The sequence below is a fragment of the Oryzias melastigma genome, linkage group LG12 (genome assembly GCF_002922805.2).
Source record: "Oryzias melastigma strain HK-1 linkage group LG12, ASM292280v2, whole genome shotgun sequence".
NCBI lineage: Eukaryota > Metazoa > Chordata > Actinopteri > Beloniformes > Adrianichthyidae > Oryzias > Oryzias melastigma.
The window spans coordinates 22768376-22787336 of record NC_050523.1 but is presented as its reverse complement, the minus strand read 5'-3'; the positions used below and the strand labels follow the sequence as shown (position 1 = coordinate 22787336).

The 18961-nt window shown below is 41.9% G+C and overlaps 1 protein-coding gene across 10 annotated transcripts in view; it reads right to left on the bottom strand.

Annotated features, from left to right (window-relative positions):
* The window catches only part of ehmt1b (euchromatic histone-lysine N-methyltransferase 1b), a 37477-nt gene that overhangs the window by 7735 nt on the left and 10781 nt on the right, over nucleotides 1-18961 (bottom strand). For 4 of the 10 annotated variants that reach the window (XM_024299451.2, XM_024299458.2, XM_024299461.1 and 1 more), the window contains exons 2-17: nucleotides 13595-13676; nucleotides 13004-13515; nucleotides 10531-10732; nucleotides 10289-10437; nucleotides 8708-8845; nucleotides 7300-7371; nucleotides 7019-7139; nucleotides 6184-6240; nucleotides 5987-6109; nucleotides 5546-5814; nucleotides 2096-2328; nucleotides 1796-2011; nucleotides 1630-1712; nucleotides 1440-1546; nucleotides 1233-1355; nucleotides 293-394 (exon numbers count right to left, since the gene is read on the bottom strand). In XM_024299451.2, coding sequence (XP_024155219.2) covers nucleotides 293-394; nucleotides 1233-1355; nucleotides 1440-1546; nucleotides 1630-1712; nucleotides 1796-2011; nucleotides 2096-2328; nucleotides 5546-5814; nucleotides 5987-6109; nucleotides 6184-6240; nucleotides 7019-7139; nucleotides 7300-7371; nucleotides 8708-8845; nucleotides 10289-10437; nucleotides 10531-10732; nucleotides 13004-13515; nucleotides 13595-13676 — 2589 coding nt within the window. Of the gene's footprint in view, nucleotides 1-292; nucleotides 395-1232; nucleotides 1356-1439; nucleotides 1547-1629; nucleotides 1713-1795; nucleotides 2012-2095; nucleotides 2329-5545; nucleotides 5815-5986; nucleotides 6110-6183; nucleotides 6241-7018; nucleotides 7140-7299; nucleotides 7372-8707; nucleotides 8846-10288; nucleotides 10438-10530; nucleotides 10733-13003; nucleotides 13516-13594; nucleotides 13677-17417; nucleotides 17560-18961 lie in introns of those variants that run through there. The other 6 variants (XM_024299457.2, XM_024299452.2, XM_024299454.2 and 3 more) reach the window with 6 other exon arrangements.

The window sequence follows — 18961 nt, the reverse complement described above, 5'->3', positions numbered from 1 at the left end:
CAACCCTCCTCCTCAGAAGAACCCATCAGGATACAACTGGAACTCACTAAAGATGGGAATATTTTTGTGAAACATCTGAAGGAGAGTTCTGGTCTAGATGTGTAACCAGAAAGACGGAAGGAATCTAACTGCTCAAGAAAAAAAGAGTTTGATTTTCATAAATTAGACTCTTAATGCCATGGCGGCAACAACAGTAGTTTGATCACATCAGCATAAGAGTTATTCTTTGTCTTTCAGTTTTTTAATAATGTTGCATTTAAAGAAAAACACACAAAGGTGGAGGTGTGCTGACCTGACAGTTGATGTTGATCAGGCCCGTGGACAGAAGGTGCTGAACTATCTTGTAGTGACCTGACTTTGCAGCTAGGTGGAGACATGTGAACCCTTCTACATCCTAGAAACACAAACAGGAGGAAGAATTAGGAGATTTTATATCTAATTAAACATGAATATTGTCAAAAATCGAAAAAATACAAGGCTTTTAGAAACACAGAGACATCATACAACACTAGGACTTTATTATGAGCCCAATTATAACAATCAAAACATAAAACTATACTTTTGTTTGGGAATTAAGCTGTCAAAGTCCTGCCAAAAAATATACTAAAGTTCTTTAAACTATTAAACCAGCTCTCTCAATTCGTGGCTCACTTTTTCCACCAGGAAATAGTCCGCTCCCTTTCTCCTTCTGTCTTCCAATATCCCCCGTCTGCTTGTGCCATTCTTGGATACGTTCATCTCATTGTGCCGATTTCTCACCAGCCCATATGCTCCTATGCCGACCCATGAAGTTTGAAGGCTAAAGAATGAGCGTTTCTTGGTCAGCTGCACAAACTCACAACATAGACAGCCAGCGTCTGCTGTGAGCGAGCTGGAGGGGGCGGGGTAGATATTCGCCAAGCTAGCTGATCACCGCTAGCTCGAGCTGCTAGCTTTGCGGAGAAAGTGTCAGCCTGGGGGGCGGCATTTCTCTCCTTGTGACATCAGCACATGAGGACTCGCTCGTTTTCGTGGGTATGGGAGGGGCTGCTGTTCAGAGTGCAGGTTTTTAGAGGATCACTCAGGATCAAAATATCACTTTGGGGTTGTTTATAGTGAGGAATGAACAGTATAATACACTTTAGAGCTCAAAAAGTAGATTTTTCATGGTATGGCCCCTTTAAGAAAGTTTCTTCTTCTTTTACAGTGCGACTTCTATTGCTAACATCCACGAAAACCTGCTGCCAGCTTACCTTATGGTTGGCACTGGCTCCGGCTCTCAGCAGGTACAGCACAACCTCCATGTTGTTGTTCTCACAGGCGTCCATCAGCGGAGTCCGCTGGTCTTCGTCACACATGTCCAAGTTTGCTCCAGACTGGAGTTTAAACACAGAACAGCTTCTATAAACATCTACAAGTGAAGATCCTATCCAGCCTGGAGCTCCAGGTGTAGATCGTACCTGAACCAGCATGTGGCAGATGTCTTTGTGCCCCCCCTCGGCTGCTGCATGCAGAGGTGTGCGCTTGTTTTGAGACTCCATTTTGAAGTTTGGGTCAATGCCATCCACTGCACAATGAAAAGAGTTTCACTCAAGTTTAAGACTACAGGGATGAACTGATAACAGGTGAAAAAGGAAGAAGGGTTCCTACCCAGCATCAGGACCACCTTCTTTAACTCTCCCTGCTTGGCAGAGAGATACAGCTGTTTGGGGTGAAACCGCAGCTTCTTCGGCCTAAAGAAGGATTCAGATCAAGAAATGTTGACAAAACTGTCAAATTTAAATGTTATGTTTATCGTCTGAGCAGAGCTATGTACTTCTCTGTGTCCAGAGCCACCAGGACGCTCTCCAGAGTTTCTCTGGGTGCTCCCTGAAGGAGTGTAGGTGACGCTGCTGATCCGCTGTCGCTCTGCAGAGATGTGCTCCTGGATGAACCAGGAACAGCAGAGCTGTTGAGTCCCGGAGCAGAAGGAAGGGAAATAGAGCTGTCAGCCTTCCCTCCAGCTTCAGCTCCAACCGCCAAGCTCACGGAGCTGGAGACATGTGAGGGGTGAGGGCACATGGGTCAGAACTGCAGCTAAAACGAGACCTTTCGTCTGCAGCAGCAGGGCTTTTACCTGTCGGTGGTAGTGTCTGCTCGGCCTTCGGGAGCGCTGAGCGGGGCCGATCCAAGCACGGCGGCTGAGGGCACCGTGGAGGTGGTGTCCGCCTTGGCGATGGTGACCTCCTTGGCCTTGGTGACCTCCTCTCCACAGTGCGGACAGAAGCTTTGACCCTTCAGCACTGAGGCGCACGCTCGATGGAAACGGTGGGAGATGCTGACGTCTGGCTGGCACTCCATAAAGGTTCCCTGATGAAGGAAATGCAGGCTGAGCAAGCTTAAGCTTGACAAACATGACCATCTACTATACCTGGACAAATTCTGTAGAATTTGTAAGTTTGCAGTCTTTCTGGCATTAAATGGAATTGTGGATCCGGTTTTGTCTTGGACAAGTGAGTAATTCTTTTAGACATATTAACCAATATGAATAACAGGTCCCTCTTCTTGTTTGGATCAGTTTCCACCCATCAAGTTGAGCTAATGCAAAACTTCCTTTGATGTAAAGATTTTAACACTTCAATTTTAAATCAGACACACAGAACCAACTATCCTCTCCTTCATGATTAGAATAAACCAGCATGAACGCATTAAAGGGCATATATCCTGCTATTCTTAAGCCTTTCAGTGTAAACTATATCCATTTATATTATCACATATTCTGGCAAACCATCCGGCGCCTCAGGAGGGGAAAGCAGTTTTCTGCAGGCACCGTTTTCGGTGCAGGTGGGGATCTGCTGACCTCAACTGGGGACATTGTTGGGCGGTGGAAGGAATACTTTGAGGATCTCCTCAACCCTGCTGACACGCCTTCCGTTGAGGAAGCAGAGGCTGAGGACACTGGGGTGGAACTGTCCATCACCCAAGCTGAGGTCACCGAGGTAGTAAAAGAGCTTCTCGGTGGCAAGGCTCCAGGGGTGGATGAGGTTCGCCCTGAGTACCTCAAGTCTCTGGATGCTGTGGGAGTGTCTTGGCTGACACGTCTCTGCAGCATTGCGTGGCAAACAGGAACCGTACCACTGGATTGGCAGACTGGGGTGGTGGTTCCCCTTTTCAAGAAGGGGGACCGGAGGGTGTGTTCCAACTACCGGGGAATCACACTCCTCAGCCTCCCTGGGAAAGTCTATGCCAGGGTACTGGAGAGGAGAGTCCGTCCGATAGTCGAACCTCAGATTCAAGAACAACAGTGCGGTTTCCGTCCTGGTCGTGGAACAGTGGACCAGCTCTATACCCTCTCCAGGGTGCTGGAGGGTTCGTGGGAGTTCGCTCATCCAGTCCATATGTGTTTTGTGGATTTGGAGAAGGCGTTCGACCGCGTTCCCCGTGGTGTCCTGTGGAGGGTGCTCTGGGAGTATGGGGTCCGGGGAGCCTTACTCAGGGCTGTCCGGTCTCTGTATGACCGGAGCAGGAGCTTGGTTCGCATGGCCGGCAGTAAGTCAGACCTGTTCCCGGTGCATGTTGGACTCCGGCAGGGCTGCCCTTTATCACCGGTTCTGTTCATAGTCTTTATGGACAGAATTTCTAGGCGCAGCCAGGGGCCGGAGGGGGTCTGGTTTGGGGACCACAGGATTTCCTCTCTGCTCTTTGCAGATGATGTTGTTCTGTTGGCTCCATCGAACCGGGACCTCCAGCATGCATTGGAGCGGTTTGCAGCCGAGTGTGAAGCGGCCGGGATGAGGGTCAGCACCGCTAAGTCTGAGGCCATGGTTCTCGACCGGAGAAAGGTAGTTTGCCCTCTCTCAGTGGGTGGAGTGCTCCTGCCTCAGGTGGAGGAGTTTAAATATCTTGGGGTCTTGTTCACGAGTGAGGGAAGATCGGAGCGTGAGATCGACAGGCGGATTGGAGCTGCGTCCGCTATTATGCGGTCGCTGTACCGGTCCGTTGTGGTGAAAAGAGAGCTGAGCCAGAAAGCAAAGCTCTCAATTTACCGGTCGATCTTCGTTCCAGTACTCACCTATGGTCATGAGCTTTGGGTCGTGACCGAAAGAACGAGATCCCGACTACAAGCGGCTGAAATGAGTTTTCTCCGGAGGGTGGCTGGACGCTCCCTTAGAGATAGGGTGAGAAGCTCGGTCACCCGGAGAGAGCTCGGAGTAGAGCCGCTTCTCCTCCGCATCGAGAGAAGCCAGTTGAGGTGGTTCGGGCATCTGGTCCGGATGCCTCCTGGACGCCTCCCTGGTGAGGTGTTCCGGGCATGTCCCACTGGGCGGAGGCCCCGGGGAAGACCCAGGACACGCTGGAGAGACTATGTTTCTCGGCTTGCCTGGGAACGCCTTGGAGTCCCCCCAGAGGAGCTGGAGGAAGTGGCCGGGGAGAGGGAAGTCTGGGCATCTTTGCTTAGACTGCTACCCCCGCGACCCGGTCCCGGATGAAGCGGAGGAAGATGGATGGATGGATGGATTATCATATATTACATTTGAAACACTAAATAACACATTTAATCATGAAATACGAGTTTTTTTCATGAGCTCTTTTCCTACCCAGAAGTACACTACCTCACTCTCTGAGGCTCCGCCTTTCACTCCTTGGGTACCGCCCATTTTATGACATCAACCTAGAGCCGGCTTCGGCATTATGTTTTGGTTTTCGGGCAGAAAAGCAAACAACATCCAAACTTTTACAAGGATGGATCTGCATATTGTCCATTTAAAATAAGTGTTTTCCCGATCACGCTAGCTCTTGGGAGAAACTCGTGGATTGGGAGGGGCTGGTGCTCAAAGTGCAGGTTTTAAGAGGAATACTCAGAAATTTGGGTGTAAACAGATTAAAATACCACTTTGGGGTTGTTTATTGTGGGACATTAACATTATAATACAAAAGCTCAAAAAAGTTGATTTTACATGATATAGGCCCTTTAATGAAAAACAAAATTGGGAATTTGTTACAGAGGAAGAAATGAAATGTAAGTCCCATTACGATGACAGAGACCAGGTCTGATTTATACATTCAAGACAACTTTCATACAAAGGAGGAAAAAAAGTATTTGATCCTTTGCTGATTTTGTAGGTGTTAAGTTAGCCCACTTAAAAGGTAATCAACAATCTGTTATTCTAATGGTAGGTTCATTTGATATAGAAAATCACAGACACATATATTTACAGTTCATTGAGGGAAATAAGTTTTTAAGCATCAGTTCAAACAGGTGTCTTCAATTGAACTGTGTCTGTGTGAACCAGAACTCTTATTGTGTACTAGGGGATCAAATACTTCTTTTCCTCAATGAAACAAATGTATATACAATTCTTTAAAGTGATTTTCTATCTTTCACTGGTCAAATGAATTAGAATGACAGACTCTTATTTCCTTTTAAGTGTACAAATCTACAAAATCAGTAAGGGATCAAATATGTATTTTCTCCACTGTAGTTCAGAGGTGAACAGAGACTGAATGAGAAATCAAGACTGAAAAAAGAAAGAGAAAGTGTTCTGTTAACATGAGAGACAACATAGGAAGCTGACAGATTACTCACTGCTCTGCAGAAGAAGCCGCAGCCCGGACAGCACTGGTGCTTCACCATGCCGTTGCGGTGGTCCTCACACAGAACCAGCAGCTGAACGGAGTTGGAGGGTCGCATCATTTCGTGCTTCATGACAGCGCTTTGACAGCGGGTGAGCTGACCGTCGACGCTCTCCGTAGCCATGCACTTCCTGTCAGCGAGGATGAGAATCTCTCGACTCTTTGGGGTCTCCATGCGGCAGCTGCAGAGCGGAAGCTCGTGCGCCTCCTCCACCACCGGAGCTGAAGTGTTTGAGATAAAGAAAATCACAGAAATAAATAAAAAAAATACTCTAAACATTATTTCTTATTATTTAACATCCAAACCAACTGATAAAACCATTTTTAGATCAGTAACAATGATCTAAAACCAGCTGCGAAGTAAGACAAACTTACGGATGTTTCCACGCCTCACCTTTGCTTTGTGACGTTCTGTTGGGGCTGAAGGCCTCTGGGGGGACGATGTGTGTGTACTCTTTGTCACCGTGTGGACGAGTGGGGTGGGACACTGGGGGCTGACCCCCTGCCTCCAGACCGTCTGAGTCAAACAAGAAGAAAATGAAGAAATAAAAAGTCATCCAGAAGAAAAACCAGGACAAAAACCAAGCAGACCTGGAGCAGGAACCGGTGTTAAGATTTCCAAGGCCACTTGCAATGGGACACCTAATACTGATAGATGTGACACAGATTGAAAGGCAGGATTCTGATTAAATGGCGTATACTTGTATAGCGCTTTCTACCCTCCTTCAAGGGCCCAAAGCGCTTCACAGTCACAGACCCATTCACCCATTCACACACACATTCACACACTGGTGGTGGCTCCGCTCCTGAACACTGGCACCAACCTCCCACCAGAGGCAATTCGGGGTTCAATGTCTTGCCCAAGGACACTTCGACACATGGGGGGGCAAGGCGGGAGTCGAACCTGCTCACTTCTGATCAGGAGTCGACCGCCCTACCACTGCACCACCGCCGCCCCATAATTAAGATAATTGATTTCTGCTGTTCTTTAAATGCACAAAAATGAAAACCTACGCTGTGTTCTAAGTATGAATGACATCAAGTATGAAACTTTTTTCCTTAATAAAAAATGTGTGTACAATGAAGTGATGCACAAAGGAGATAAATAATCTTACTCTATGTTTTTGAACTATAGCTTCTGGGAAGCTTTTTTTTGTTTACAAAACGCAGATAGAGACTTTATGCTTTTATTTATAAAGAAAGCTAGAAATATTTAATCATCTGTTTGTTTTTGTTCTAACAGCATATAAACCATCTTCCTTTTCTTTTTGTGACTTCTTTTAGCTTCATTTGATGTTATTTGATCAAACAAAAATTTAAAAGCCTTTATCAATTTAATTTTTTAAGTCCAAAAGTCCTCGAGGATAACTAGGGGAGGTTTACCCAAAATGCAACCATATTTGTTTTCCATGAAGCCAGTGATCACCTTTGGTCTTCATCCTCCTCTTCCTTTTCCTGGACGGCCGGAGCCAAGCGCTGTCGACCTTGTTTTTCTTCTTCAGCCTTTTCTTCAAAGCAGACTCGGTGCTCTGAGGCGGGTAGACGGACTTCAGTCAGGGATTAACCCAATGACAGGCAGAGAGCATAACAACGAGAGGAAAGTGTCTGAACTCACTTCTGCTCCGTCCTCAGTCAACAGAGGCAGTATGAGGTGAGATTTAAAACTCTGATCAAGTTAGGATGAGAATGATGGGGGGGTGGTCTTACCAAGTCCGACTCTGTGCCCTCCTCCTCTCCCTCTTCTTCCCCAGACTCGTCAGACTCGTGCTCCTCCTTCACCTCCACCCAAGAAAATAAATTGAAAGGACTATTAGCGGTATTTTACAGAGAATCCCAAAATGTCTTGTTTTGATCTTGAACACAGAAAAATGTTAAATCATTATTAAGTGGGTACATCCACAGCAGCCTACAGCTGCAGCAGAAGGGAATCAGTTAAATCAAAGTAAAATTCTTCATAGAAAACCCTGAACTTCCAGCAGAAAGGTAAAAGTAAACATTTATTTACTTAATGCACACAACATTTTAATGTGCTGGGCTCAGGCTTCATTATGCCTGTTTAGGATGAAGTTCAGCAGCATTTGCTTACAAAGCTGCTCTTAATATGCTGAAAATGTGATCACAGAGGCATCGATTTCACTCAAACGATTTTTATACAAACTGCATTGAAGGTTAAACATCAGCACTTCTCAGCCGGAGTTCTGCTTGGTCAACAGGTCTGCCATGTGTGGCTTCCACAATATCATTTGTTTACTATGAAACTAAAAGATAATGTTCAGATCACTTTACTGTTTTTTATGAATAAATTATTACTTTTTTAATGTTCAGAGCAGAAAAAGAGCTATTAAATATGTATTTTATGTTTAAGTTTACTTCTAAATTGAACCATTGACTGAGAATAAGAACTGCACTGAGTGACACCCCCTCCCCCCGGTGTCCCAAACAAGAAGTACCTGCTGGCTCCAAGAAGCCAAATAAGTCAACATAACAGCTATTACTTAGTCAGAATGTTCATTCTTGCTCTACTACATTTTTTTTAAAACATGTTCTTGGTAATCCTCTTGTTTTCAAGTTTTTTTTCTGTGGTGTGAGTTATTCAAGTTATAACCGACCAATCAGATCCCTCAATAAAAAAAATATGGCTTCACCTTTGAAATAATAGATTGATAGATTCTACCAAGCCTGCTTTCAAGTGGTAGGGGTGTGGTCTTCCAAAAAGCTCAATCCTGATAGGTTAGAATGGTTGCCATAGAAATGTTGACTCAGAGCGATACGGGCCAATCACTGTTTACTGTCTGGCTCCAATATGGCGATTAAATTGATTTAATTTAATTAGAGCTGGAAGTAAACCATTTTCTATGAATGACATCACACCACACCAACTCGGCCCAGTTCTCAGATACAGTCAATTAATTTTAATGTTTAGAGAACAAGAAACAATTACAATAACTGTATCCAGTGGTTTTATCATGCAATATTATTATCCTCATACTTCTAAATATATTGTGTATTTTTAAATTTGTACTATGAAACCTGTTCATTTTTTCAGCAAAGTTTATTAAAAATGATAATGTATTGTCAGATTATAAAGAAAAGGACTCGGCAGTTCTCGTCCCACCTTCTCATTGGGTTCAGATGTTTTCTGCTCTGCAGGAGTTTGATGTGCCCGCCGTCGCTCCTCTTCCTCTGACTCCATGTCTTCTGACTCTTCCTCCTCAGATGCATTTCCTACTTTTTCCCCATTTACGTCTTTAGTCTAGAAGATAAGAAAGAGCAAGAACTCAAAAACCACACAGTGGACTCATCTGAAAATAAATATTGTGTCAGATTCAACAAGAGATTTATTTCCCATCAAACGTTTGCAGGAATGTGTTTGACTGATTGTGGGTAAACGTTCTCAAACATCAAGCAGCTCTGACTGAACAACAGAAACAAAGAGGGGTTGGAAAAGTTTCAAGAAGCTTGAAACATTATTGAAAATGCAGACTTATAAAGTGGTGAAATATTGTACCTTCTACTTGTTGAACTGTCAAAATTACCTAAATGTTATCATAGGTGTTTCAAAAATACATTTTCAAACTGTACAAGCAGCTAACACCAGCTTGAAGTTTTATGGGGGTTTGAAGATAGAAGTAAAGTTGCTTGAAAATGTATTACTTTTGATGACAAAAATATTACACACTTTTGTGCAGCATGTCCACATTTTTTAAGAATACTTGATCAATCTACAAGGGAATATTAGAAAATTTCAAGACGAAATTGGGACTGCATTATCATTTTATCAGCTTTTAATACCGTTGATCACAAATATTCTTTTCAATAGACTTAAGAAAAACTGTTTTCAAAATATGTATAGCCTAAAATATGATATTCCAATCTGATATGGAGTTCCTCAGGGCTCAGTTTTAGTCCCTTTTTATTTTTGATGTAATTCAGCTCTACTGGTTGAGTATTAGCTTATTTAAAGTATTGAACCATTTCTATACAGATGATGAATACCTATTCAGAGATCCTGCTCATTTATGATGAACAAACTAGCTAGGTAAAAGCTCCAGTTAGATAAATTCAGCCGACAAAGTGATCAAAATGTGCCTAATTAAACAACATCAGGGACCCCAGACTTTCAAGTCCAGTTAGATCTTTTAACTAACATCATTGGGCAGTCACTCAGGATAATCTGTTATAAACTTTCTTTTAGAACTTGAAAAATACTTCCAAATAAGTGCAAATGCCGATGTGGGCATGACCATAGAAATTAATCGCTAGAGATGGCACACAGGCTTTTTACTATTGTCTAAGATCCATAAAGAGCGACACCATATTGGAATGGTATAAAAACAATGAGACATGGCTTAGCAGACACAGTAAAAAGACCATAAAATGCTTAATTTGTGTCCAATTTTAAAAAGCAAAAAACTCTGATCACCAGAAAAATAATTCCCAGGTCATGGTAAATCTCACTTCAATCACTTCTTTAGATTATTTTGTTTTTAGTAGTTTCTTCTCTGCAGAACTTTCATCTGTAGCTTTAAATAAATAAAAGCTTCCATCTTATCAAGATGTATAAATTTGACATTTTTTGTCACAGAGAAAAAAATCCTGTTATTCTAACATAAGCTACAAGCTTGGCTAAAATACGGTTTCAAAGATGTCCTTAAATTTTAAGTGACTAAGAGTGAAGATAGAGAAATGTCGTTACCTGGGGGCTTTTTGCAGACTGCTGCAGTTCCTTAAACATTTCCAGTACAGTTCTCTGCTTTAGCACTTTGGTTTTCTTCTTGGGAACCAGACTGTACGTTCCCATCCTCCTCTTCTTTTTACGAGATGACAATCCTGACGAGAATGCCCCTGCAGGATCGCAGAAATATTCTTAAAGTGATACACCAACAACTTCCCTGAGACGTAAGCCTCAGCTGTGCGTGTAACCAGGATGCATCTCACCTAGCTGGAGCTTGGAAGCAGCCGAAGGAGCAGCCGGTTCTGCAGTAACTGCTGGTGGAAATAATGGAGCCGTTTGTTCTGAAGATGGTGTATCTGGTGGATTCTGAGGTAGATGAGACCGAGTGGAGAAATGCTGTGTGTCCGCTGCACAAATAGCCTCCATTTTGGCGTTCTTTGCCTCGCGCAGCTCCTTGTTGAGAAGCTAAGAAGACAGAAATGAAAAGAAGTTAGTTTCACTGCACTTACCTTATAGTTCGATTCAAAGTCTGCTACTGTCCAGCCTTCATAAAAATATAAATATTAGATGCTATAGCATATTATGAACTTAAAAGGATGATTATTTTATTCTAAACATTAAGTTTCCAACTTATCAGTTTGCATAAGTCAGGGGTGTCAAACTCAATACCACAAGGGGCCAAAATCCAAAACACACCTTAGGTCGCGGGCCGAACAGGATAAATATTAATTGAACACACTAAATCTAAATTTTTAAAACTTTAACACCGTAACTTTTTAACATAATTATGAACTATATATATAGAATTACCTTCAATAATGCTAGTGTGAATGCCGTAAGATGAATCTGGGCACTGAAGATGCTAGTGCTGATAGCTGAAGATGCTGAAATTGATAGCTAAAAATGCTGAAGCTGATAGCTGAAACGTGGATGTTGCTAGCCAAATTAGCCAAAACAACAAAAAAAAAAACTTAGGTTAGCTAAAACAGCTAACATTTACCTGAAAAAATAGCTAAACTTTCATACAGCCTAAAAAAACTGAAAAAAGCCTAAATTAGCAGCTAGCGTGTGGCTGACATATTAGCTAAATTCCAGAATAGCCTAAAGAAACCTTAGTAAATGCCAAAATAGTCCAAAAAGCTAGCAGAATGCAAATATTTAAACTTTAAAAAAGTAACTTTTTAAAACATTTAGGAAAATTAAAAAAGCTGCATTTTTATTTCAGAATAAATCAACTTAAACCTTAAATAACTTTCAATAATTTATTCTCCATAAAAGTATATTTTGTCAAAATTATACAAGTTAGAAATAAGAGCAAGATAACATCGGGCCATTAATAACAATAAAATAAAATGATCTGGAGGGCCGCATATAATTACCTGAGGGCCGGATCCGGCCCCCGGGCCTTGACTTTGACACATATTGCATAAGGTGAAGAACGATTCTTCATGATTTGGTTCAAACATTGATTTTTGGGTCAGGTTTGTTTTGATTCCATATTTGATTTGTGTATTGCAAAATAAATAATAAAATTTAAAAAATAAACAAATTCTGAAAAACACTTTAAAATGTGCTAACAGGGAATTATGAATGACAAAAATATTTTATTTGGCTCATACTAAGCTTGGGGTAATGTAATAAAACAATAAATACTAAATTCTTCTTAAATTTAGCTAAACATTTTTTTGAAACTTTCAATGTAAACATACTGGTAGTGCTGCAACGATTCACTTTCCCCACCATTTGATTTAATGGTGTAACATGGTTCACTTTTTAATTGAGACTTGTGACACCCCTAGTTTATACTATTAAGTTTGAGCAAATAACGCTAAATCAGAGTTGATTGAAATCTGTTGACTAAAAACCATTAAGCCAAGTGCCTATTAAAAACAGACAGTCAAAAAAATCCCTGATCACGCATGCACCCAACTACTAATGCTGGGCAATATGGAAAAAACTGTGTCATGAAATAAATTATTTTATATCACAATAAGGATATATATCACAAAATACCAAAATAAAGCATATTTCAGTCATTCTCTGAAAATAATAGACAAAAAAGTCATCACTTACGTTTCTCTGAGTATTTTTTCAAGTAACTAAATCGTCACAAATAAGAAACCTTTTTTTTTTTTTAAATGCATTTCAGTTTCAAGTTTCTTAGTAGGAAAACACATTTTTGCACAAAACTTCAGCAATAAAGAAAAACAAAAACAAAAAACAATAGAAATGATAGAAGAGAAATGGCACAATAAACTCTCTTCTATCGCCCACACGATATGTATCATCATATCACCCCGCACTACCGACTGCACTCAGTTTTTTGGGGTTTTTTTTTTTTTGGAAGGGCAGCTCTGTAAATGTACTTTGAGAAGACTTTTCACACATCAATGAAGGATAGTAAGATTGGTAAAATAAGGACTAGATGGAAAGTTTTAATGTCCAAATTGTCTAAGTGTTCCAGATGTTTTTTTCTTGGTGGCTCAGGCACATCCGAAGACAGCCATGTCAGGACTCACCTGGCACTTTTTCATAAATAGATTAACCATCTCTTCAATGAAAAGCCTTAACTCTTTGTGCTGCTCACCAACAATCATACCTGAAGGCATCTGACAAGTTTTTGGATAATGTTTCATTAGTGGCGAGTTTCATTCTAAAACATTGGGATTAGCATAAGCGTAAAGGCTTACTTGTAAGACAAAGCAAAAGTATGGGAACCCCATAACCCAGGGTTACCTTCTGTGCCGGGCTGACAGCAGGTCTGGACATGGTCTTGCGTGCTCTGTGTACAGTAACAGGAGCTGAAGATGGGCTGGGACTGGAAACTGTGCCATTTTTAATGTCCGACGTTCCCTGTTCCGATGTGGTCCCCGTACCGGCGGCAGTCCTTAGAGCGCCTGGGTCCCGCCCACACCCCGACAGAGTGGTGGGGGCGGGTTTGGCTTTGGGTCCCCCTCCTGCCTGGCCCAAAGGCGACCAGCTAGTCCTGTGAGGGGAAACTCCTGACGCAGGGTTCACTGCAGCTGTGCTGCCGTCCTGCTGCTGCTTCGCCAGAATGAATCCGTTGCTTCCAGTGACAGAACCGTGGGGGGGCTCTGTGTCCGACGTACCATTCTCATTCACCAACAGTGCAGTCTTATTGTTGCTATTTGTCAGGTTCTTGTGCCTTGTGTCGTCATGCTCATTGCCATTGAGCATCGCCTCTGTGCCTGGAGGGGCCAGCCTGCCTGGTACCTCCTCGACTCCATCTGAGCATGAAACCCAAAAGCATTAGTCACTAAATGACAAAAATGAACAAAGCGTGTTCAAGTGTTTTCAATTTGATACCTGACTTTTCCTCTCCGTCGCTTGCTGGATCCAGTTCCTCTTTCTTTGAGGATCCAGACCGATCCACGGCTAGACCAGCGGGCTGACAGGAGAAAGAACATAAGGCTGAAAACTTACATTCATAGGTAGAAGATTATGTACTCGTTTGTGAATAATGAATCGGCTGCTCAACGAGAAAAATGCACAAACTAAACCAGCACCTGACCAGACTAGATTTACACCATGAGAACAGAAACAATTACTTAACCCTAAAAAAAAAAAATCAAGAAATTCTAGAAACACAAAAGCTGTGAAGCAGTTTAAACTCAATCTGCAGATTTCAGCTTTTCTCTCCTTTAAAAATGTAATAAAGGGTGGAGGACAGGAGTTAGTAGTCTAGAGCAGGGGTCTGCAACCTTAAACCATTAAAGAGCCATTCTGGAGGATTTCTTACTAGCAATATCCCAGTAGGAGCCACAAAGTCTTATTTCACCCGTTTAGAAAAAGAAGACACTGATTTGTATTTATCGTATCATTACTATCATGATAAATACAAATACATTTGTTTTTTCAAGCATAAATAAAACAGAAACATAAAGAGAAAAACAGCCTTTTTTCAAAATATGAATTAGTTTCTAATTCTTTAGAAGTCTACATGACTTCCTTTCAAAATAAAAGGCATCCTGTACAATATTAAATCATCCCAATGCAGGGAATGCATTAATAGGCAGTAAAATGTCAGTAGTGATGAAAAAGAAACACAAACAGACCCACTGTTTGTGGTGCATCTCAACCTGAAATTCATAAATATAAATTAAAAATAAATAAATAAACCAGAGCTCATGAAGTGACCTTTATCATGTTTTTCAAAACTATAATCCTTGAACTTTTATTTGAAGATAGAAAGTGCAATTTAAATTCTGGTATGTGAATTCTGGTTGTGTGCACTGATTTCAAATTGATTTTCTAAGGTAAGCAGTACCCAAACGTGTGTCAAAATGTTTCAGTTTTGTTAAACTATGAAGACAAACTGCTTGATGGATGGATTGTTGAAGCATTATAGATACTGTAGTCAGGATCCCGGTGGAATGATACATACTGTCCTTCAACTGTTTGTGAAGGAGTTGAAAAACGTTTTGACTTTTATGACTTTTTGCTTAAAAAACCTATAAGATAAATCTAAAATATGTTACTCCAGAAAATTAAAAATGTTGTAATTTTCTTTAACCCGAGAGCCACTAAGGGGTTAAAGAGCCACATGTGGCACTGGAGCCGCAGGTTGCAGACCCCTGGTTTAGACAAAGACAGCTCTGCACGTGTTCATTGCTTGACTTATAGTTTGAAAAGTAGAAAAGTGGAGGCAAGAAACCTCAACCACCCACTGATCATCAAACGTTCGCCTTCCACCTTGGGGGGGAAAAAAGCCCCAGAGGACTGGGGAGGACTGGGTAACTCACTTGTGCTTTCTCTAAGGCTTTGCCTCCCAAAGCCAGCCGCCTCTTTACAAACTCTTCCATCTTTGCAGCCTTTCAGCTGAGACTTCAAAGAAACACTGACCTATTTCAGCTAAAGATGATCACACACACGTTCAGCCCTCATTCCCAGCAGAATAAAGGACACAGGCTAATGTTAACTGGGGGCAGGGGTCATATTTAGCAACAAGTAAAAAGCAGCCTCTAAATCTGATTCTCCCCATAAAGTGCAACATTTTTCTTTACTAACAAGAGAACTAAAACATTCCCTTTGACAGAAAAAGAAAGCCAGTTATTCCTGAGGGCTCTGCGCATTCACCAACCAAACTCCCAACTGAAAGATCCATCAGGGCACAACCCAAATCACTCTTTAAACAAATTCTAACAAGCACTTTGTCAAACAGCAAACAGATTTGGCCAACTGCTACCCTGCAAGCACAAGAACTGAAGGTGTTTGCCAAAGACCGACAGGTCTGGGGCAGTCCTGCCTGGTGCAGCACCTACAGGAAGGAGCGGTGTGCACAGGAGAGGAAGAAACCTTCGGTTCCTTCATTTCAGACATTGGGAAGCCAGTTGGGAAAATCAAAATACTGCAATGCCAGTCTCTTCTCTCCCCCTAGTGGTGAAAGGTGGAACACTCACAAAGGAGACAGAGCAGAGAGGGGGGAAGGGAGGCAGAGAAGGCTGTCTGCAGATCTCCGCCATTTCGCAACCAGACTGTTCACTGACATAGCACGGCCATTGCAGCAGGTTTCCACTAGAGGGGGCCTGGAAGGGCCTGGAGGCCTGTGGATGGGAACATGGAGGCTGCTGAACCAGCACCAAATGTGAGGCCAAAGCTGTGGGAGCTGCCCAGCTTTTTCCATTGGATTAGGAAACATCAGCAAACATGACATTAAAGGAAAAATTGAAATAAATTTATTGTAAAGCCTACTTTTTTTCTATTAAAATGAACAATCCATATGATGATGATGATGATCTACACCCTTTATGTCAATCGGTTTGACATTCCAAATGCTTCATATAATTTAAGCTCCCTAGACTTTGACTATGCCTACAATATCATGTTAACTGTGAAGGCCTGGGCATTCGTACTGATGTGACCTATCTTTAGATCTGTTCCAAGAAACCTTCAAAGAAGTCAGAGCTGCTGAAACACAAAGCAGAACTGCATTTCACAATAAACTCTGCAAGGTACTGAGAGCCAACACCCAGAGGACAAGCAATCATCTACCTTTTTTCTCTCAGGCATTAAACTCATCAGTTTGGAGACGCTTGATACACGTCTTCTTGAGGCATTCAGAAACCGATACTGCTCAGTTGCTGTCCAGCCAAACACCAAATGTGTTTCCTTTGTCTTGCAAATGCCTCTTGAATGTATCTGTCTGCAGGCTGTTGTTTTGAAGAAATGAAGGATTGTTTTTCCTAATATAAAATAAAATGCCAGAAGGAAAAGAAAACACTAAAAGCTGCTGCCTGTGTGGTCACAAAAGCTGCTGTCATGTCTCCTCTATAGTTCACTTCATGCCAGCTCCAAGACCACAAGCACAGAACATGTCCAGCCTACATTATTAACACTACCCTCATTTGCAAGCCAATCAAAAGGTTAAAAACACAGAATGAAACAATGGCATATGGCTAATTTAAGAAATGCCATGCTTTAAACACGACCAACATTTGACAACAGCTTTCATCTGAAATGATTTATCAGAAAGGGAGACATTAAAGAGGGAACACAGGGTTTAGGAGCGTTTAGCAGCGTCTCAGGAACATGAACACCGGGTGAGTACGGGCTCCTTCAGCCATCTCCAACCAAACAGCAGGTCTGTTCAGATTACAGCACAATATACCTTCTGTATCTTCAGCCGTATGTGCACACACGTTCTCCGGTGCTGCACATGCATCACCTCCACAGGGGCCTCATTACATACACACAACTGAAAGCAAAGAAGGTGACAGTGACGAACAAGTCACACTTAAAAGAACCCAGGATTTGGATTCTGGAAATAAAAACCAATTCTAGATCTCCAGTAGCTGGGACTCCTCTTTTCCAGATCAGAAAACACATGCGGCAAACACAGGTGTGTCAATCACCTCTTCTGACACATCTGCACTGCCATCACTCAAAATGATTAGCAACACAAGGTACGCCTTTCCACAACAAGAATGAAAGGCAGTTTTTTGCTACTTTAACGCACAGACACAAGACAGCAAGAGCTCACACCAAACTGCATGATTTGTTCAGAATGTGACCAAAGGAGAAGTCAAACAGGAGCCTTCTCCTCCTTAGATCACCATAAACAAACCAAGAGTGAAGAGCATTAAGCTAGCATGTCTTTTTTTCCCTTGTGTGCCTCCAAGAAGCATCATACCTGCTTTCTTCTCATGGCCTCCATTGAGAAGAAGGCGGCGTCAAAGAGAGAGAGTGAGTGACGGAGAGAGTGTGGGTTTGAAGAACGGCAGAGGAAGAGAGTGCCAGAATGCCGCCAACAGATTGCTCCTCTTTTCCTTTTCTTTCCCCGCATGCACATTTACCTCACTGGTCATGTGACCTGATGGCTCCCTCTGTCGGTCCTCCTCTTCTGAGTGTCTCCACAGAGCATGCTCAGTCAGTTCCCCAACCCAATCCTTGTCGTTAGACTCAAAGTCCTCATAGACACTGAAGGCACCAAGGACAATTCCAATGCCTAAGCTCGGTGGGTACTTGAGATGCCTTTAAAACCCCACACAATCAACGAATAAGCATTTTTATATCTGACTCATCACACCAACACTCATTCCACAGATTTCTGAAATTCAGCCTTGTATGCTTTAAAAACTAATCTCGATCTACATCCCCTCTTTGTGTGTTAATATGTACACGTTCTGTTCTATTGTTTTTGGGCAGAAAACGCCTCTATGTCAACAACCAGCCCTAAACACAAAGAGCAGAAGAGAGATTAAAAGCTGCAGTAATCAGTGGAACTACTGCAGACATTAAGCCGTTATTTAAACTTCTCAACAGGAGTCGTCTATCTCCAATAAGCCTTAGATCAATAAATGACAAAATAAATCACCACAGGACAAACAAAACAAAACCACAGATGTAAGCCATGGATGAATACTTTCAATCTTCACATCAAAATCTGATTTGCCAAACAATCCAAAAATCAATAAGAAAAAATATATTTCAAAGCAAGATTCCAAATGTCTGTCCGAAATTACTGCTCATTTAGAAAATTCGATAACTGACAGAAAATCTGTGAGCATTTCTAACCCTCTGATGACAGTGTAAACCAGTATGAAGCCAAACTGGAAGAACTGTTCTACGTGATTCAAAAGAGAAAGAGGTTCCCCCCTCAGGTGATATGCAAGGGAGACTGGAATGCAGATCAAGATTTGCTGGCTGCTTCTTTTGTATCATACCTGAACAATGACAACTCTGTTCTAAATTACCAGAGTATGTTTGTACACCATAAGCAATACAACACACATAGGCCACAATGGCACACTGCCATTTACACTGTGCAAACACTGAGGAAATGTAACCTCTGCAACGCTACAGTGTAAACACAGATTAGCTACCACTTCATATTTGTTTGTCTGGACATATTCTTTTCATAATTTTGAACAATTTTAGAACACACACAAACAGCAGCTCTGACCTTAACTTAAACAATAGAAATAGACCAGGCTTTTATCCTTGTGTAGGATCTGCCTAGTTCGTCCTAGCGATTCTTTGTTTGAACATGTATGCTAAGATTATCATGTTGCTGAATATAATATGGAGAAACAATACTGATTGTTCCCTTTAAGAACAAATATTTCTTAGTTACCAATAGAAAAGCACCACTTTTTTTGGTAAAAGCAACTTGTACATGAGAGACAGTTGCAGTCCTTAGCATTGTGATCATTTAATAAAACAAATTTTTACCAT